The sequence below is a fragment of the Oncorhynchus mykiss genome, chromosome 16 (assembly GCF_057628025.1).
Source record: "Oncorhynchus mykiss isolate SJ-2025 chromosome 16, ASM5762802v1, whole genome shotgun sequence".
Taxonomy (NCBI): domain Eukaryota; kingdom Metazoa; phylum Chordata; class Actinopteri; order Salmoniformes; family Salmonidae; genus Oncorhynchus; species Oncorhynchus mykiss.
The window spans coordinates 63,507,956-63,527,987 of NC_143037.1; the positions used below are offsets into that span (position 1 = coordinate 63,507,956).

The 20,032-nt window shown below is 41.8% G+C and overlaps 1 protein-coding gene across 4 annotated transcripts; it reads right to left on the bottom strand.

Annotated features, from left to right (window-relative positions):
* Positions 1-5,974: 5,974 nt before the first annotated feature.
* slmapb (sarcolemma associated protein b) lies at positions 5,975-19,991 on the bottom strand. Of its 4 annotated transcripts, XM_090203716.1 has the most exons (11): positions 19,842-19,984; positions 19,616-19,725; positions 19,230-19,286; positions 14,646-14,771; positions 14,350-14,424; positions 12,616-12,921; positions 11,512-11,761; positions 10,930-11,101; positions 8,722-8,856; positions 7,366-7,453; positions 5,975-6,969 (listed from the first exon to the last, which is right to left on the bottom strand). In XM_090203716.1, the coding sequence occupies exons 3-10, from the start codon at positions 19,276-19,278 to the stop codon at positions 7,370-7,372; spliced, it is 1,197 nt and encodes a 398-aa protein (XP_090059842.1). In that variant the 5' UTR covers positions 19,279-19,286; positions 19,616-19,725; positions 19,842-19,984; the 3' UTR covers positions 5,975-6,969; positions 7,366-7,369. The 4 variants fall into 4 exon arrangements, with proteins under 4 accessions (XP_090059842.1, XP_021422506.2, XP_090059843.1 ...); XM_021566831.3 differs by having other exon boundaries at positions 19,616-19,991; XM_090203717.1 differs by lacking the exon at positions 7,366-7,453.
* Between the last annotated feature and the right edge of the window lie 41 nt (positions 19,992-20,032).

The following is a 20,032-nucleotide window of genomic DNA, read 5'->3' on the forward strand; positions in this document are numbered from 1 at the left end:
CACTAACATATTCCCAGTCTGAACACGCTTGCCTAGAATGTGTTCTCCTCCATAGGTGATGTTGATGTCATACAGCCCCGGCACACTGGGGATGTACTCTGCAACATAGCATCCATCTTGTTTCTCTGTGATGGTGACCTGCACATCCGATGGGCCCTCCACAGTGATGGCCAAGCCACCTGCTCGAGCACCCCTGTGAATTCAATATAATTTGTCAGAAACCAACTTCAATGTACAATGACAAGAGATGTCCATAATAACATTCTGATTGTGCAGATACCTTTGAAATGGCTATTCTATCAGTGGTATTCAATTGCTTTGTAATGAAGTGTTGGCCTGAACATAAGGCTGCCTCACCTGGTTGTGATGTTGAAACTGTTACTCTGCCCTAGAAGTGCCATTTGCAAACAATCTGGCTGGGTCACATTCTCTGTCAAGGCAATTCAGACCTCCCGTCAAAAGATATACCATTCAGACCATTCAACAAAGTACGTCACAGTAACAACATTACTGAAAATATTATAGTGACATTAAAAAAAATAGAGAAACTTAAGACGTTTCCTATCCATTATGATGGCCTTAAGAACTCCTATCCATTGCAATAAGCTTAGTCACCAGGCTTTATGACAAATCTACTAAACCTTCCCTTTCAGCTCCAGTCCCAGACACCTTCACTTGCCTCTTGTAAAAAGCCGGATGCACAACAACCTCGGAGGCGAAATTGGCCACCACTTCCCCACCTTACTTCAGCCGTAGCGTGTACACCAGCGATGAGGAGCAGATAAACCACCTTATAGGAACTATCTTTGTACAAGTTCCATCCTCGTTATTGGACAACACTTTATTTTGGTCGGGCTGGGGCCGTCTACTGTCACCTTGAGCCGGTGGCTGCCCGAGCTGTTTGTGTCTATGGTGAACTCTTCTGGGGTTCCCACGAAACCACCCTTGACCTAAAAAAAGGATGAAAGCATCAAATGTTATCATAAAAGTTGTTAGTAAATACATGGACAAGCACAGAATGTTCCAAATACATGGACAAGCACAGAATGACCCAAATACATGGACAAGCACAGAATGACCCAAATGCTAAATAGAGCAGAAGAAATGGACCCAGTAACTGCAGGGAGGCACTCGTCTTGTGTGGGTAGCATTTATTTTTATTCAGGCGTTTGTGGGACATGAAAGGACTGTCCTCGATCTCATCTTCATCACAGGTCACATGCACAGCGTGTTGCCCCAGATTTGTCCATAGAACCTCAAAACACAAATCACCTTTGTGTAAAAACAAGGCTCGCCAGATTGCCTGTTTTGAGCGCTGATTAACATAGGAGGGGTAGAGCAGTGACAAATCTGATTGGGGATTGAGGGGGTGTCATGACATTGGCCTGGGGGATAGGTTTGTGACAGTCATAAATACCTCTTCCCCCCCTTTTCCTCTCTCTACCCTACTGAGGTTACATTTGCAAAACCCTTGGATAACATAGAGATTCTGGGAACATCAGCACTTGGGGGGAAATCTGAACAATTGAACATATGTGGTGGTACTTAATGAATATGATGTCAGTTCGGTTGTCATCTGAGACATTCTCATCAATGATAAGATGACAAAAACTCTACAGTGGAAAGTCTACACATCAGAGTTGTCAGATTCACATGGAATTGTTGTTCAATTTAAATGTTTGAATAAGAAATTATTCGTGATGGGATGAAATGTGATTTTAGCTTCTAAAATGTGAGATTTGGGTTTTCATAAGACAGGGCTCTGCTCAATCAGTGGCCCGCCCCTGTGAAGGGACGTGGGCTATAAAACTTTTCAAACACGCCCTCCTCTCCCTTCTTATATAAGCCCTTGACGACAATATAACCTCCTGTTCCGAGGATGTGAGGACGACGGTCCAATGTCAGAATGGTTCAGATAATAACTACAGAACGAAGCCAACATCAGCGTGAGCTTTGGTTGCGAATGGTATGAACTTTGAACTCTTATTCACTACAGAAGTGATACCTCCTAGCCGTTGAGTTAGCAACAGCAGATGCAACGAGGGTTAGGAATGAACAGACAGAGTATCCCGTCTATCACCCAATGACGTTACTACAACGTATCCAATTGACAACCAGAGACATTCTTCAAAGGACTCTCATCTACCACCAACATACCGAAGCGCAGCTCAGAGTAAATATTTATTGCATTTTCTTTTTCCAAATGGGCGGTAATTTAGAATGCATCAGGTACTGTATTTACGATAGCACAGCTTCGCCTTTGTTCCTGTCTTCCCCCTCCTTCACTCAAACCCAGCCCCTTATCTTTTGTGTAACAAGCTGTCATATCTGTTCCACCCGCTAGGGACGTTTTCCTTTATGACGTAATTTGTAATCAAGTTATGATTTAATTATGTGTATGTGCAATTCTGAGTGATTGGTTAGGTATTTACTAAATAAATAATTAAACCCAATTTTGTATTGCTGATTCAAATTGTTAGCCAGGGTTCGTGCATATAACCATGAATTTGCAACTTTCAGATGAGACTGAATTAAGATGAGGATTAATATTGACTGCTATTGATGTAAAATATTACTAGGTCTTTAAGAGTTTATTCGGAAGATAACAGCTCTATAAATATTATTTTGTGGTGCCCGACTATTTAGTTAATTACATTTACATGATTAGCTCAATCAGGTGATATTAATTACGGAGAAATTATTTTATAGAATAGCATGTCATATCACTTAATCCGGCATAGCCAAAGACACGACAGGGGGCTCCAGGTTTCAGTTGAGCTTTGGGGAACATGGAGAGGTAAGTCATGATGGACTGCTCATCCTCACGGGGGTCGATGATCTTCTCTGGGGCAATGTCCTGGACGCAAAAGAGAAACAATGGTTATGTATATGTTTGTATGTCCTTTCCTGATGAATTATGCTAGCACCAATTATTCCCCAAACTGGCCTCTTCAGGTCACATGCAGGGTGACATCGAGTCCTACAAGCTAAAACAATGTGCATGATGTAAATCTGCTACATTTCATGTATTCCTTTCACTATGAGCAAAGGACTCTACTTCCTGAAGGCTTTGTTAGTGTGGTGAATTCTTACATGCCCGATGATGTCGTAGGCCAAAAGATTACCCTCCAGAGGCTGTTCCAAGAAGTTAAAACCTAAAATGAAATCTGTACAAATTCCTAGAGTTACACCAATGTTTTCCAATGTAATGGGAACCATATGGGATCTTGAGGGGTGTTGACCACTCTCATAACAATTCAGGTCACGTACGTTTTGAAATGTCAGCCCTGTTCCCCTGTGATTTAGTGGTTTATTCAGTATGTAATATGTGGAAACCACAAGAGTGTTGATAGTCCGAGGACTCGCCTGTGGCACTCCCAGCCACTTGTCAGCCTGCTGCATGGCCACCTTGGCATTGTCTACTTGCTGTACCTCGTCCCAGCTCTCCCAGTCTGGACACAAGCCTGCAGGCAGGGAGAAAGACAGAGTATCAAAGATCAGGTCCTAGACTATATACGCTATAGGAAGTATGCTTTACCCAAAGCTGGATTTTGTTTTCATGAATCCAGTTATAGTTCACCTGGGGCCAGTCCGTCCACCAGTGTCCCAAGAGCCATGCCATTCTGCCAGTCCTGGCTGAAGTTGGTGATAGGCAGTTCGGGCACCTTGTCCAGGATCCACCCAACAGCCATAGCTCAGGGGTCTGTTTCTTGGTCTTGTGCCTTGGCCTCGTCCTCCAGTAAATGAGAAGAGATGGACTAGTGTAGGATCCACACCAACCCCAAAATCAGCTTCATATTCCAGTCCACGATGGCCTTACTGTCTGTTGAGGCAGCACCGTATTACACCCACAAGAATGGATGGGAGATCCAGTGTTATCTAACACAAACAGTATCGCACATCTCCCAGGGTAAATCAAACAGTCCTATAGTCTTCACTTTTATAACAAAAATAATTGTGGCAACATGTGCAATGACATGACTGTACACAGTAACTGTGAGGTACATTAAACAAAGACTAAACTGAATCATAGAAAACTGGCCAAATTGTATACTGTATAATTACAAGTAATGGTACCAAGAAATAAAAAATAAATATGGTATCTGCACAATGCAACCATGCAACCTCATGTAAAGTGTAACCAAAGAAGTGTGACTTTATCTTCTTCCTTAACTTGGCCTGGCTGCCAGACTGAAAATGATCCCTTTCAACATGTCCCTTACCTATGGACATCATCTTGACATTCTCCTGTTCCAGAAACTCGAGCGCAGCAGGGACATTATCCAGCCTCATCTGTCTGAATGTGGGCCTGGTGTGGTACTTCCTGAACATCTTCTTATGGCTCAAGACCTCCAGTAGAGCGATGAGAGTCAGCCCGTCATTTAGGTCAAACTGAATGTCATCTATGAACCTGTTTACACACTTCAGGTGCTTGTTGCACCACCGTGTGATGGTGTTCTTCTGGATTTTCTTCAATGGTACATCATCTGTCAGGTTACACTCAGCGGCACACACACTGTGTTCAGCCAGAGAGACCTCGCTCTTGGTAAATGGCATACTGTAATATACTAACGTTGCCTGTTCCTTGTTGCCTTCTTCCCCTTCCTCTGTTGTTTCGAATCTGATCTGTCTGTCTCCCCATAGTGTGGTGGAGCTTTTAAAGGAGGGCGAGGTGTGGAATATGAGAAGCGATAACCTCACAAATTTCAAGAGTTTTTGCTGGAGGGGAGGGATAAAATATTCCCGCTCCGTGTTATAACACAAAACATTGTCCAAACTGTTAGCATAGAAAGAAGTGCATCAGACACTAGATTTCATGACCTCACTAGAATGTGTCTTGAGGGTTATTGGATGGAGGTCAGTAAGAATACCCCTCGGATGTAAAGCTGATCCCCATCTGGGGGCCCTATGTGTAACATCTGCTTCCAACTCATACCCTCAAACATGTAGATCCCCTGAACGCAGCTCACTCTCCAGATCCCAATCACCTGAATTCTAAATCACCTGCATGTCATTATCACACACTATTTAGTTCAGTTCTTTGCACCCCTTCACTGTGAGGTATTGTTTGTTTTGTGACACGTCTTTCAGAGCGCTGGGTTTCCCGTGTGTTATTCCTATGTATGATAGTTTTTGCCAGCCTCACTAACGACACCTTTTGCCTGTTGGATTTCCTCTTATCTACCTATTGCCTAATTCCCAGGACTATGTTACTAGCCTTTTCCCTGCCTGTACTGTTGCCCTTTTGGACCTCCAGTGTATGACCTTCTGCCTGCCCCTGGACCCAGATACCTGCTGCCTCCTGTGGTCCTTTGCAATAAACACCTGCTGCGCCCTGTGCTTGAAACCAGCTCTGTCTCCACTCGTGTTCATTACACTATGACTAATATCCAGGCCTGATTTCATCCCTAAACCCCCTGCCTGCATTGATGTTATTCATTATTAATATCAGGATAAGACTAATACATCATTTGATGGGCTAGAAACAGCTCACCTTACGTTGTCGGTGTAGCATCTGTAGCTCAGGGGTCTGTTTTTTGGTCTTGTCCTGGCCCCCGTCCTCATTGAGATGGACTGCAGGACGGCATTGAGGGGTGTGTGTGCATGCGTGATATTGAAAAATGTTGACTCTACATCTTTGCAAAATACTGAAACAAGAGTCCTCTAAACGCCAAACACATGTCCAAGTTTAAGGTACTTTCCTCTTTCTTCCGAAAGCACCTTTTCTGATTATCAATAGTAAAGTAATATCCATCAGAGATGCCTGCAGAAGTAAAAGAAAACCTGGCATGATAGATACTTTGTAGCCGATGGCCAAATCAACAACCGTTCAACATGACTCACATGCCATACTGTAAACATTGAGATTTCATACAGTCAATGAGTTTTCTACCAACCCAAACTTAACATGTGGCTCCACTTATTGTCTAATATGTGGTACTATCAGGGTAATGGAGAAAAATAATCATGATCATGAGATTTAGAAGGTTTAATTAAGGTCACACAAAGTACATTTTAGAGCAAATAGTTTTACTACAAACTTAAACTATACCATCACCTATATTTTTCAAAATACAGTATACTTCGCACAATTATTTACATTTGAAAAAGCAATGCTTGAATTACAGTATGTTTTGTGGTGAATTTAATTGGATGACAAATGAATTGATACTAGAGGTTTAAATTGCATGCAAACATTGATTCAAAAGGGAGGTAGGCCTACTGAATAGTCAACAGTTAACATCAAATTGAGGGGGAACTTCTAACTTCTTGGCCTCAAGATCATTCATCTCTGGTTATTCCTTAACCCTTTTTACCAGAATTATGTGAGTGAGTGTATGCAAATGATCTAAGATCATTCACCATGTATTCACACAGAGCTTAGGCGTTGCAATGCAGCAAATTAAAGTTTAAGGTGAATTTACATATTTTACTGGACTCTAAAACAAAGTGTTTAGGGCAGTTGGACCTCGAAGACAGGTCTTTCTGCAGAAATATTAATCATTATCAGTGAGGATAACAGTGTACAGTATCTTTAGCCTATATTCATTGTTGAAATCCTATTAGAAGATAGAGTCCTAATGTAAAACATAAAGAGAAAACCAAAAATGCATTTATGAGTTTCTGAAATTATACATTTAGGAAGATTGAACTTGTCTATAATTGTACAGTATATTCATTTCTCAAATTTCTCTAAAATATATCAGTGAAACTATATAAGTATTCAACTAAAGGGCTCTCCTTTTTAAAACATCTGAACATGAGTAAACAACTGAACAGATCAGGAGGCAATGCATTTAATAGGTTTAGTGTACAGAAGTCTGACCATATGTACGTATGTGTGCATGTTTGCACTAATATCATTGTGTGTGTATGTGTGTCTCACACTCAGGTCCTGGCGTAGAGCACAGCAGCAGTCATAGTCGCTACCACGGCAACTGCATGAGGCACCCAGACGATCCATCCACTCTGAAATAGGAAGTGACACAAACTGAAACACTGACCTCAGCACCGTCTGACAGGCTGCTCTAGCCCCTTAATAGCACCTGATTGGCCAAAGCTGTCATGGAATGCACAGAGAACAATGACGGTTGAAAGCAACATGTTCACGTAGAGCAAGACGAGACAAAAATCAGCCCATAGAAAGAGAGATTCGTTAGATATTAATGATCCAGGCAAGAGGAGAAGATGTCATATTAGAAATGTTAGTTCTGTCATGGGGAGACATCATATTGTCCTCAGTATTTCAGAGGAACGAGAGAGACTTTTCAATTTCGAGACTTGAGATTTGTTTCATGCAGTGTGCTGACAGAGACAAACAATGCGAGATGTAGGCCGGGTTGACTGGACAGGAGTACGGTGTACCTTTCTACCACAATGCGCCGAAGCACCAATACAGCAAAGCCAGGATAAGGCCGATGAGTATGGCTTGGACAGGCAGCAATAGGGAGGTCTACAGGAGGGAAGGGATATTAAGACATCATTGGGAATGGGTGAGTTTGACCCCAGGAGAGTGGGTCAACTCATCAAATATACTGAGTGTATTAAACATTAAGAACACCTGCTCTTTCCATGACATTGACTGACCAGGTGAATCAAGTTTTATTTTTTTTATTTTTACATTTAACCTTTATTTAACTAGGCAAGTCAGTTTAGAACAAATTCTTGTTTACAATGACGGCCTACTCCGGCCAAACCCGGACGACGCTGGGCCAATTGTGCGCCGCCCTATGGGACTCCCAATCACGGCCGGATGTGATACAGCCTAGATTTGAACATGGTACTGTGGTGACGATTCTTGCACTGAGATGTAGTGCCGTAGACCGCTGAGCCACTCAGGAAAGCTTAAAAGGTTAAAGCTATGATCCCTTATTGATGTAAATTGTTAAATCAATTGTTAAATCCATTTCAGAGGAGAGAGAATTGAGACATGGATTGTGTATGTATGCCATTTAGAGGTTGAATGGGCAAGACAAAATATTTAAGTGTCTTTGAATGGGGTATGGTAGTAGGTGACAGGCGCACCGTTTTAAGTGTGTCAAGAACTGTAATGCTGCTGGGTTTTTCCCACTGAACAGTTTCTCGTGTGTATCAAGAATGGTTCCCCACCCAAAGGACATCAGCCAACTTGACACAACTGTGGGAAGCATTGGAGCCAACATGGGCCAGCATCCCTGTGGAATGCTTTCAATACCTCGTAGAGTCCATGTCCTGACGAATTTAGGCTGTTCTGAGGGCAAAAGTGGATGCAATTCAAAATCAGGAAGGTGTTCCTAATATTTTGTACACTCAGCGTATATTGATATTGGTACATAAAATACACAACACAATATGTATGTGACCATATTCTAACATACTACAAGCGTGTCCAAGCGTGTCTAAGTCTAGAAGTAATAGTCAAGGGACAAGCTGGTTGGGAGGAGGAGGGGAGCAGTTGTGGTGTGATTAGAAAGGCTCTGGTGAACACCTGTTGTATCCTGTGCACGTGTCGAATAAACTCTGAAACTTTTCAACTTGAAACTCAAAGGAAGGGGTAGCCTGCTACTGGTGATGCTTGAAGTCAATTTCATCTGAACTCATCTCAACTCAACATTTGAATTCAACCCAACATTTCCAAAACATATATATTTACAGAATGCATGTTGAAGATGATTCATGCAATATTCCTCCCTCTTCTTAGTCGCAGTATATTTTTTAAAGTCTTGATAGTGGATAACTCACTTTGTTTCCTTTCTCCCGCAGCATTTTCAGGTCAGCTTTACACTCCTCAAGCTCATCAGTGATCGACTGCTTTTCCTGTTCGGTCCTCTCAAACTTCTCCTTCAAGTCTGACAGCTCAGTCTGCGTCTCTTCGTACTGAAAACAGAGGTTATAAATATTACAGGGCATTCATAAAACATGCATAGTTTGAGCAACCGTAAGGATTCTGTTTCAAATGGGATAAAACGGCGGTTGTAAAAGTCCAGGCCCTCATCAAATACTTTGAACAAATACTTCCTTCCTCCCTTCTGTCATGACGTTGGCCTCTTTGGGTATAGCAAGCCCATCCCCCTCTCCCTGCCTCCCCCTTTTCTCCTTCAACTAGGTTGCTGTGGTCAGAGAGACGTCATAAATTCCTGAGAATCTCCTCATGGACACACAGTATAGAGAGAGTAGATTTTCATGGAGAACAAAGGAAATCCTTCCACCTCACAGAACTTGAGGTACGAAGAAATTTCATGTTCCGGAGAAAGTATAAAAGATTGGTGAAGAATCCAGCTACGAAATGGTCCGTTTGTCACAACTTGGGGAAGCTCATGGGAGACGGTGTGGCCACATTACCATAACACTGTTTATATAATAGCCTCAGATACTAGGTTTACATCTAATTGTTGTATAAAATGAATGAGTGAGTATGATACAATGTGATTTTGGACTGTTTAATGAAGGAAAACTCAAAAAGGGAATTGGATTTGAACTAAATCAGAGGACCGCCCCTGAGCCCAGTTAGGGTCAGACATCCTGGGACAGCCTTTTCTGCCATTCCGATTTAAACCCCCACTCTGGTTTTCGATCAGCAGACCGAGCTTACCTCAATTACGAGATGGCTAAAGGTTGCAGACCATGATTCTCTCAATCAAGGGAGGACAAAAGGTTGCAGACCATTGCTGAATCTTTTAACCATACCACGTAGTTAAACTCTTAGACTATCGATACCGACAGAATAAGAACAAGTCTTTGATATTAATTACTAGTCTGCAGCTAGGAATTCAGTATCATTGAACGCGAAGAACGACAACCGCCGAAACATCCATTCTATAACGAAACAAATTAATGTCACTCTGAACTACCCACTATAACCACGACAGAGAGAGAGAGGGAGAGACGGACAATTCTACAAAATAAATTAACTTTTCACCAGCGATCAAGACGACACACTGAGAGTAAATCTATATTTTGATTGCAATTGTTCCCGAATGAGTGAGCGTTCATGTGCAAAGGATTAGCATTTCAATTGTTATAATTATCACTTTGTAGTGACTTCTTAGTCGATCCCCACTTCCCCTTTTGTCTAACAAGCCCCAATGCCGGTTTAGCCCACTAGGGCACATTCTCATTTCATGTAACCACATTTACCTTGTTTGTTTGTTTATGAATTTCTGTGAATTACTTAGTTAGTAATAAATAAATTATTTAAGACAATTGATGTATGGATGACTCATAGTGAAGACTAGGTTTGTGCAGATAACCAACAATTTACGACGTTTGGAATGAGACTAACGTGAGGTAAAGTAAATAATTCATTAATCAGAAGACTATGGATCAGATATGAAAATATCTGAAAGGTTATATTAGGAAATTATAACCTTGTAATCTGAATATTTTTCCTTGGTGCCCCGACTTCCTAGTTAATTAGTTACATTATTAATCAGTTGATCGTGTAATACTAATTACAGATAATCTTTGATAAAAACTATAAGTCTTCAGTTAATGATAGTAAAGACACGACACTTCCATGAAGTGACCACTGGGCTAACAAGATAGGATTGTGATCCTTATGGGTTCCATTATATACTTAAGCAATAAGGCCCAAGGGGGTGTGGTATATGGCCAATATACCATGGCTAAGGGCTGTTCTTATGCACGACGCAAAGCAGAGTGCCTGGACGCAGCCCTTAGCCGTGGTATATTGGCCATATACCACAAACCCCTGAGGTGCCTTATTGCTATTATAAACTGGTTACCAATGTAATTAGAGCAGGAAAAACATTTATTTTGTCATACCCGTGGTATACGGTCTGATATACCATGGCTGTCAGCCAATTAACATTCAGGGTTCAAATCACCTAGTTTATAGTGTAGCTTTTTTTTTTTTCCTATCCAGTCATGTCAGATCATAGATCAGGGATTACTTCAAGGAAGGGAGGAAGACAGCATGCATGTGCCCACCTCTCTCTGCAGGTCCTTGGTGCGGCTGTCTGACTGGTCCAGCTGGCTCTGAAGTTTGGTGTTGTCCTGCTGGTGCTGCTCCTGCTGGGCCCCCAGCCTCTTCTCCATCTCCCCCTGAGAGAGCTCCAGGGCCTTCAGAATGCTGCCTAGCTCAGCACTCTGGGCACGTGAGCTGGGGGAGAGAGAGGGGTTGAAAGAGAGAGAGAGACAGAGGTTCAGGAACAGTGTTACTGTCTATGAATGATTTGTAGACCAATGTATTCTAATTGTGACCATTTCAATGTCAAATGTATTGGTCTGTTAATGTGTGTGTGTGTGTGTGTGTGTGTGTGTGTGTGTGTGTGTGTGTGTGTGTGTGTGTGTGTGTGTGTGTGTGTGTGTGTATGTCTGTGTATGTCGGTGTGTGCACGAAAGAAAGAGTCAAAGATAACTGGGCATTAGAGTAAGGGAGAGTGTGAGAGTGGCAGAGACAGACGTGCAAATACTGGGACCATTTTTGAGTTGAGTTGTGCACCGTCGAATCTGTGTATGATGTTTAGGCACAGATGCTGTTGCCAGTTGTGTTTCAGACTACAGACTGACCTGGCCAAATCCTTCTCTAGCTCCTTTTGTTTCTTCAGCATGGCCTCTTTCTCTGAGCGCATGACAGAACTCTCATTCTGTAGGTTCCCCTTCTCCTTCTGGTGAGCCCTGAGCAGTTCCTCCTTCTCCGCCCTGAGGGCAGCACTCTCCTTCTGGTGTGTATTCAGCACTTCCTGTTTCTCTAAGCGCAGGGATGACACCTCCCTCTGGAGGCTGGTGCACTCCCTCTGCATGGACTCCATTTCACCTGCTGTAGAAAACCATAGGGCTGCTCAGACGTGGCATTATATCACAGCCTGGGTGATTGTCTGTTTCTGCTTCAGCCAACTCCTTGATACTTTCAGTAAAACTATTTAGTCAGTCTATTCGGGGCTAATTAGCTGCCCAAACTAAGTTGATGTGGATATACTTTCATATGGATGCAACTTTGTGTACAAATACTTTATAAATCACACATAAATAACACTCATTATTACAGATAAACATTGTGTGTACAGAATATCAATATTTGTTATGTATTTTCTATGCACTGTATATGTAGTACCTTGCAGTGGTAGAAAAAGTACTCAATTGTCATACTTGGGTAAAAGTAAAGATACCTTAATAGAAAATTACTAAAGTAAAAAGTGAGACACCCAGTAAAATTCTACTTGAGTAAAAGTAAAAGTATTTGGTTTTAAATATACTTTACATATCAAAAGTAAATGCTCAAATATTCTTAAGTATCAAAAGTAAAAGTATGAATCATTTCAAATTCCTTATATTAAGCAAACCAAATGGCATGATTTTCTGGATAGCCAGGGGCACAGTCCAACACTCAGACATAAAAAAAAGCCTGTGTGTTTAATGAGTCCGCTAGATTAGATGCAGTAGGGGTGGCCAGGGATTTTCTCTTTAAGTGAGTGAATTAGACAATTTTCCTGTCCTGCTAAGCATTCAAAATGTAACAAGTACTTGTGGGTGTCAGGGAAAATGTATGGAATAAAAAGTACATTATTTTCTTCACGAATGTAGTGAAGTAAAAGTAAAAGTACAGATACACAAAAAAACAACTTAAGTAGTACTTCAAAGTATTTTTACTTAAGAACTTTACACCACTGGTACCTTGTGACTCGGCAGCCTTCTGCCACTGCTTACTCTGCTGCTGTAGGTCACCTTGCAGGCCGTTAATCTCACGCTCGTACTTGCTGGCTGTCTCTCGCCACTTCTCCATATCCTTGGAGACGGTTGCTAAGTTACCCTGGACCGTAGAGACCTCCAGCTTCCAATCGGCGGTGGCAGCATCAAGGGTGCGACGCAGAGTCTTCACTTCTTCTCGGGATCTGTGCAGTTCATCTTGTGAACTCAGGGAGGCGCTGTCTTTCTGTTCTCTAAGGACCCCCAGCTCGTCCTGTAGCTGTCGCAGCTGGCCTGCTCACATAGAAGACAGTGGACATTTTTAAGGAGGAGAAGAGTTATATCAAGGCCGGTCCTTGCTGTTCTGCCCCAGCAAAACTAGAATAGTCCCAGTAAGCAAAATGATGTTGAAAATACATATTTTTCCAGATGTTGAAGTTAGGTTAAATTTAGGTTCTGAATGAAAGGTGAAAAGATATTTTCCATGTTTAAAATACATATTTTCCAGAACGTTAAAAATGCATATTTTCCTGATGCAAAAATTACCTATTTTCAGGACATTGAAATCAGGAACATTTTCTGTTGACATTTTTTTGTCATTTAGCAGATGGTCTAAGAGTGACTTACAGGAGCAATTAGGGTTGAGTGCCCTGCTCAAAGGCACATCAACAGATTTTCACCTAGTCAGCTCAAGGATGCAAACCAGCAACCTTTCAGTTACTGTCCCAACGCTCTTAACCGCTAGGCTACCTGCCACCCATGAACTATTGCTTGCTCTAGTGGTTACCCTCAACAGCTCAGGAAACCTGGGCACATGGAAAAGGCTAATGCTAACGTCAACACTTGCTACAGTGGTCCCTAACAGTAAGTCAGGCCTGGAGTGCCACCCCAGTATCCATGCCCCCTTCTCTGGCTAGACAGAGCCCAACCATTGTGTCCGAAGGGCTGGGTGAGTCTGCCTTGGGGTCTGAAGCCATAGTGAGGCGGACATGGAGGGCCATTTTATCCTTTACCGGGCCCCATCTTCTTCTGCTTGGGCACTGGAGGACGTCACAAAGGAGCAGCTGGGTAGATCACCTGGTGTGTGGCGCGATTTCGGGAGACGGTAGGGGAGGGACGATTTCCCTGAGGTCACTATCCTCATCTGAGGATGAACTGGAGTGGTAGTCAGACGTCACCCTCTACACAGCGCTGGTCACCTTAGTCACATCCTCATCACTATCACTGTTCTGAATGAAAGTTGAAAATACTTGTTTTCCCTATGTTGAAAATACGTATTTTACAGATGTTGAAAATATGTATTTTACAGATGTTGAAATGTTGAAATGAAACTCATTTTTGGTTCTGAATGAGAGTTTAATATATGTAATTTATAGAAGTCTATGTTTAGGCCAAATCAAGGCTGGTCCAGACCGGACAAAATCTGAACCAAACATAGACAGCTTTGGATGTGGAAATCAAGGCCGGTCCGGTACTGCACCAACAAAAGACATCCAAAAGGCGGTGAAGCTCTCTCTATCTCACAGAACTGAACCAACATCACAACTACACACAAACTTTAACCACATATACAGTAGCCTAGATTCATGAACAGTCACGCATACAAACAAAAATCCAGCTCTACCCACACACATTCCTACACATTTCTCACACACCCCAAAGTAATTCTAGTAAGGAAGATCCAAGGCAACTTCAAACACACACACTTTGGTCTATAGCTACCGTGTAGGAATTTCAACTGTTTTGCAGACTCGTCAGCTTGCTGCTTGTTGGCTCTCCTCTCCTCCTCCAGGAGACCTATAATGTATGACACAAATAATACAATAAGTTAACTTCTCTAACTATGAACATTCACTGCTGCAGCTGTTGTGTGAAGGTGTGTATGCTTGTGCCTGTTATCTTTGTACAGTATTGGGTAATGTCTGTAAGTCGCTTTGGATAAAAGCAACTGCTAAATGGCATATATTACTATTATAATCCACTGTTGGGTGAGTGTCATTCCTAAGCTTTTCCATTACCTTGCAGTTCCATGCATTTCAGTTTCCCTGTGTTGGAGAGCTCCTGGGCCTCACGAAGCTCCTCGTTCAGATGCTTGATGACTTTCTCTGAGTCACTTGTTCCCGTGTTGGATCGGTTCATCTCATCTGGGAAAGGAATGGAGGTAAATACAGTGTTCAGCAGAGGACAGACCAACATGACAGGGTGGAGACTTACAGTGCATACGGAAAGTATTCAGAGCCCTTGACATTTTCCATATTTTTTACGTTACAGCTTTCTTCTAAAATTGCTAAAATCATCCTGAGCGCTCTGGAGCTGGTTTTCATCAAGAATCTCACAGTACTTCGCTTCGTTCATCTTCCCCTCGACCCTGACAAATCTGCCAGCCCCTGTGTAACAGTATAGCTTCCGTCCATCTCCTCGCCCCAACCTGGGCTTGAACCAGGGACCCTCTGCACACATCAACAACAGTCACCCACGAAGCATCGTGACCCATCGCTCCACAAAAGCCGCAGCCCTTGCAGAGCAAGGGGAACCACTACTTCAAGGTCTCAAAGCGAGTGACGTCACCGATTGAAACGCTATTAGCGTGCACCACCGCTAACTAGCTAGCCATTTCACATTGGTTACACCTACTACTGAAAAACATCCCCACAGCATGATGCTGCCACCACCATGCTTCACCGTACAGTTGGTGCCAGGTTTCTTCCAGATGTGACGCTTGGCATTCAGGCCAATCTTGGTTTCAATCTTGGTTTCATCAGACCAGAGAATCTTGTTTCTCATGGTCTGAGAGTCTTTAGGTGCCTTTTGGCATGTGCATTTTACTAAGGAGTGGCTTCTGTCTGGCCTTCTGGAAGGTTGTCCTTCTGGAAGGTTCTTCCAGAGTGTCAGAGTGACCATTGGGTTCTTGGTCACCTCCCTGATCATGGCCCTTCTCCTCCGATTGCTCAGTTTGGCCTGGGGGCCAGCTCTAGAAAGAGTCTTGGTGGTTCCAAACTTATTCCATTTAAGAATGATGAAGGCCACTGTGTTCTTGGACCTTCAATGCTGCAGAAATGTTTTGGAACCCTTCCCCACATCTGTGCCTTGACACAATCCTATCTCGGAGCTCTACAAAAAATTCCTTCGACCTCATGGCTTGGTTTTTGCTCTGACATGCACTGTGGGACCTTATATAGACAGGTGTGCGCCTTTCCAAATCATGTCCAATCAATTGAATTTACCACAAGTGAACTCCAATCAAGTTGTAGAAACATCTCAAGGACGATCAATGGAAACAGGATCAGTGGTGGATAAAGTACCCAATTGTCATACTTGAGTAAAAGTAAAGATACCTTAAAAGAAAATGACTCAAGTAAAAGTGGAAGTCACCCAGTAAAATACTACTTGAGTAAAAGTCTAAAAGTATTTGGTTTTAAATGTACTTAAGTATCAAAAGTAAATGTAATCGCTAAAATATATTTAATTATCAAAAGTAAAAGTATAAATAATTTCAAATTCCTTATATTAAGCAAACCAGACGGCACAATTTTCTATAATTTTTAATTAACGGATAGCCAGGGGCTTCAACACTCAGACATAATTTACAAACAAAGCATTTGTGTTTAGTGAGTCTGCCAGATCAGAGGCAGTAGGGATGACATGGGATGTTCTCTTGATATGTGCGTGCATTAGACAATTTTCCTGTCCTGCTAAGCATTCAAAATGTAACTAGTACTTTTGGGTGTCAGGGAAAATTTAAAGAGTAAAAAGTACATTATTTTGTTTAGGAATGTAGTGGAGTAAAAGTAAAAGTCGTAAAAACCTGTTTTTGATGTTTTGCCTGATTTATTCAATTTTAGAATAAGGCTATAGTCAAGGGGTCTGAATACTTTCCCAATCCACTGTATCTACAGTAGGGGAAAATGAGGACAAATGTTCTCGTAAAATTATAGATGACTGACATTAGCCACATGTGGTCTGGTACTTTCTATGACCCTCGTTAGGCCTTTGCGAGATTCCAAAGCTAATGTCAAACTTGACTGAATGTTTGACTCTCTGGACTATTTTGCCTCCCCACTCCCTGCCAACAGATTACATTTAGCCATGGATGAAATGTGAGATAATTTCCCAAGATGACCAAAAATTGTACTATTACATAAACTAATTACATCCCAAAAATAGAATAATTAATAATGTCATCTGAACTCACATATTGGGGTCCGCTTCTATTAGCGGGCACTTATAGTAGTCAAGCCTTTTGATGTACCCTCAAAGTAATCACATTTCTCACAGTTTCAAAGCAATGACCTCTACTGACTATGATTTCATAGGTCGAAAAGATGACTAGTAGAGAAAGCAACGCATAACTCTCTCTCAAAATAGACGGAATAAAACCCAGCTAAAACTCTTCTTCTAATCTGCCAGGGCTGTAAAAAGAGACGACCTCATCCTAGATCAAGCGTTTGGCAGAGGCCAAAACAAGACGCCATAACAGTGCACCATAAATGGAGATATAAGAGGGCTATGATATCACTGTGGCAGACACTGTATCAGTGTAGAAACTAACAATATGTTTCAGATAACAGACATGCACGCACAACCTCTCACACTCGCTAGCTCGTTTAAATACACATGTGCAAACGTTACTGTGGAATATTAGCTTTGACGTCAAACCAGAGAAATAATTAGAGATGTTAGTTATGCTAATAAATGTCCATAAACAAAGCAGTGTTTAGAGTCTGCTGGAGGCTGGTGGTGCACCCACCCCCCATCCCTGTTCAGGCACATGACCTCCCACTGTGTGTGAAGACAGGGAGGAATGCTCTGGCCTCTATCTGAGAGAGTGCGTGTGTGTGTGTTTGTGTGTGTGTGCATGTGTGTGCATGTCTGTAAATGGCTGAATGAGCATGAGAATGTGTGTAGGTGTGTGTATGGATGTTTGCGCCGAGCATATGTCAGGAGCTGAGTGAGTTTCGTTGTGTGTGTTTCTCTGAGGAAATGGATTCTTCGTGAGGAGCTGAGTGAGGTTAAATGTGTCCGTGTGTGTGAGAGAGAGCGAGAAAAACTGAGAGAGAGAAAGCAAGAGAGAGGGAGAGAGAGAGAGAGAGAAAGCAAGAGAGAAAGCAAGAGAGAGTGAGAGAGAGAAAGCAAGAAAGAGGGAGAGAAAGAGAGGCTGTGTGTGTGAGAGAATGTGGCCGGTGGTAACAGGATGTGTTAGCGCAGGGGTAACAAACATATGGCCTGTGGGCCCCAAAAAAATACAAATAAAAAGCTCTATTTAATTTAAAATCACTAAATCCAAATTGAAATGACAAATTACAATGTAGAAATTACAATGGACCTACCATACCGTTTCGTGACTGTGTTCAGCTCGCTAATAATCACCAAAATGAAAGCTAGACAGTCAGGGACCTTAGAAAATTCCAAAAACGGTTGAGGACTATTTTATGCAAATTCTGACCGTGAGGAAATATAACCAATTTTCATCCGGATCTCGTTAAAAACCGAACACGGCCCCGGAATGTATTTTTTTGTTGACATCCCTAAGTTAAAGGTTTATCTCTCACTGACACATCATGGTTGGCCATTACTTATTGGGATATTTGGTGTCATCAAATGATGCCGGATGAAAAAACACAACTGTGGAATATTCCTTTCTACGTCTAAACATATTTCAGACTTGCTTGATCATCGACCATTACGTTCCCTCATAGGCACCACAGAATGAATGTAATGAGAATCCTTCTAACCCTTTTTCTATTTTTACATCTCATCATGCTGAAGGCTATAGCCGTCATGCTCCATCCACCATAATGTCTAAGCCCGCTACCATTGTGGCAGCCATTCAAAACTGAGTCAGAGGCTTCGTGATTCCCTGACCGGTACTCTATTTGTATACATTAACACTCACAAAGAAATCTTCTGGTCTAGGCCTGATGCTTTGGATTACAGCTACAGAATATACTGCAGGTATAATGATTCCTATGTTATAAGGGTAACTTCATATTATTAAACTCTGATGAGATTTACACTATAAACTGTGAAAAAAGATAACCCTAAGGTCAAATGTGTTATTGTTGTTATGGTGAATAGCCAATGTGTTCTGTATAGCCTATGTGACTAGTGGCATTACTAATTAATTGATCATGCACAATTGATTCACTCACAGACATGCATCAGGAGCATACACAAGGTACTCCAGTGTCCTCTCTCAAATGTTAACTTCTTGTTAGAATTGGTTGTCAATCCTGTCAACCTAAATGTCAATACTGTCATTTAACAGTCATTTGAGTTGATCCCTAATGTATTAAAGGCTCCTTCAGATTACGGTTTGATTCCACTTGAAACCAGAGAACTGTAGCCCTAAACACAATGCCTTTTATAGCAATGCGAGCTCTTAAATGTCCTGTTTCCACACCCAGTCTTTCCTTTACAAAGTCTCTCTCTCTTTGACCCTTTCCTCCTCACTCGGCAACGAGGTCTGGGATGACTTGCACAAGTCAGTAATAGAATAGGAGATGACTAGTTAAAGACATCAGAAGTGACCCAACAGATCCCGGGTCAGTTATTATAATCTGTCCAACTACATGTAATGAGAATAAAGAGACGGTCTCACTCACCTTTAATGAGTGAGACCTTCATGGGTTCTTTCAGCTCCTGATGATCCATTTGCTTATCTGCAAAAAAGGATACATTATCATTTCATATGAGTACAGTGACTTTGCTAACAGTTTAGGGTGAGAGATGAGCTAACTTGAGAATAAAATAATAACAAGATATCATAGCAGAAGAAGAAATCAATAACATAACATATGAAGCACAAGACTGAAAAATGTAATTGAATGTGAAATTAATGTGCATACAACGTACATTGAGGACTTTATGAAGAGATGTTGTATTACAATTCTATGAAAGGAATTAAAAATGAAAGGATAATAATTGAAAGTAATAAAGCCTATATAAATAAGTACATTACATTTCAAAACATATAATAATGTGATATTACCTCAGGTCAGGTGTTCTCTGCTATTATCAGTGCTGGGGCTACAGCAGTCCCTGGCATGAAGAATTCTTTCCAACTATCTGATTTTTCAGATGCGAAATGGAATAGTCCATCTGAAGAGGGGGACATCAAATGCAATAACAAAGACTCTCCATCAGACTGCCAAGCTATTTTCCAAGGCATGTTAGGAAAAGAACCACTGGTACAGTAAAAATGACTGGTTGATTACCTTGAAGGTAGTCAAAATCTAATGATAGAGGTCATCCAGATCAAAACAATAATTGTCACAAATAGTCCCCCCTCTTCATGGTGGAGGGTCCCAGTCTTTCCACACTAGGTCATGAATCTGACTGGGGCATCTCGGAAGCTGCAGCTGCATACTGAAACAGAGGGAGGTTTTGTTCAGGGAATGAGCTGCTC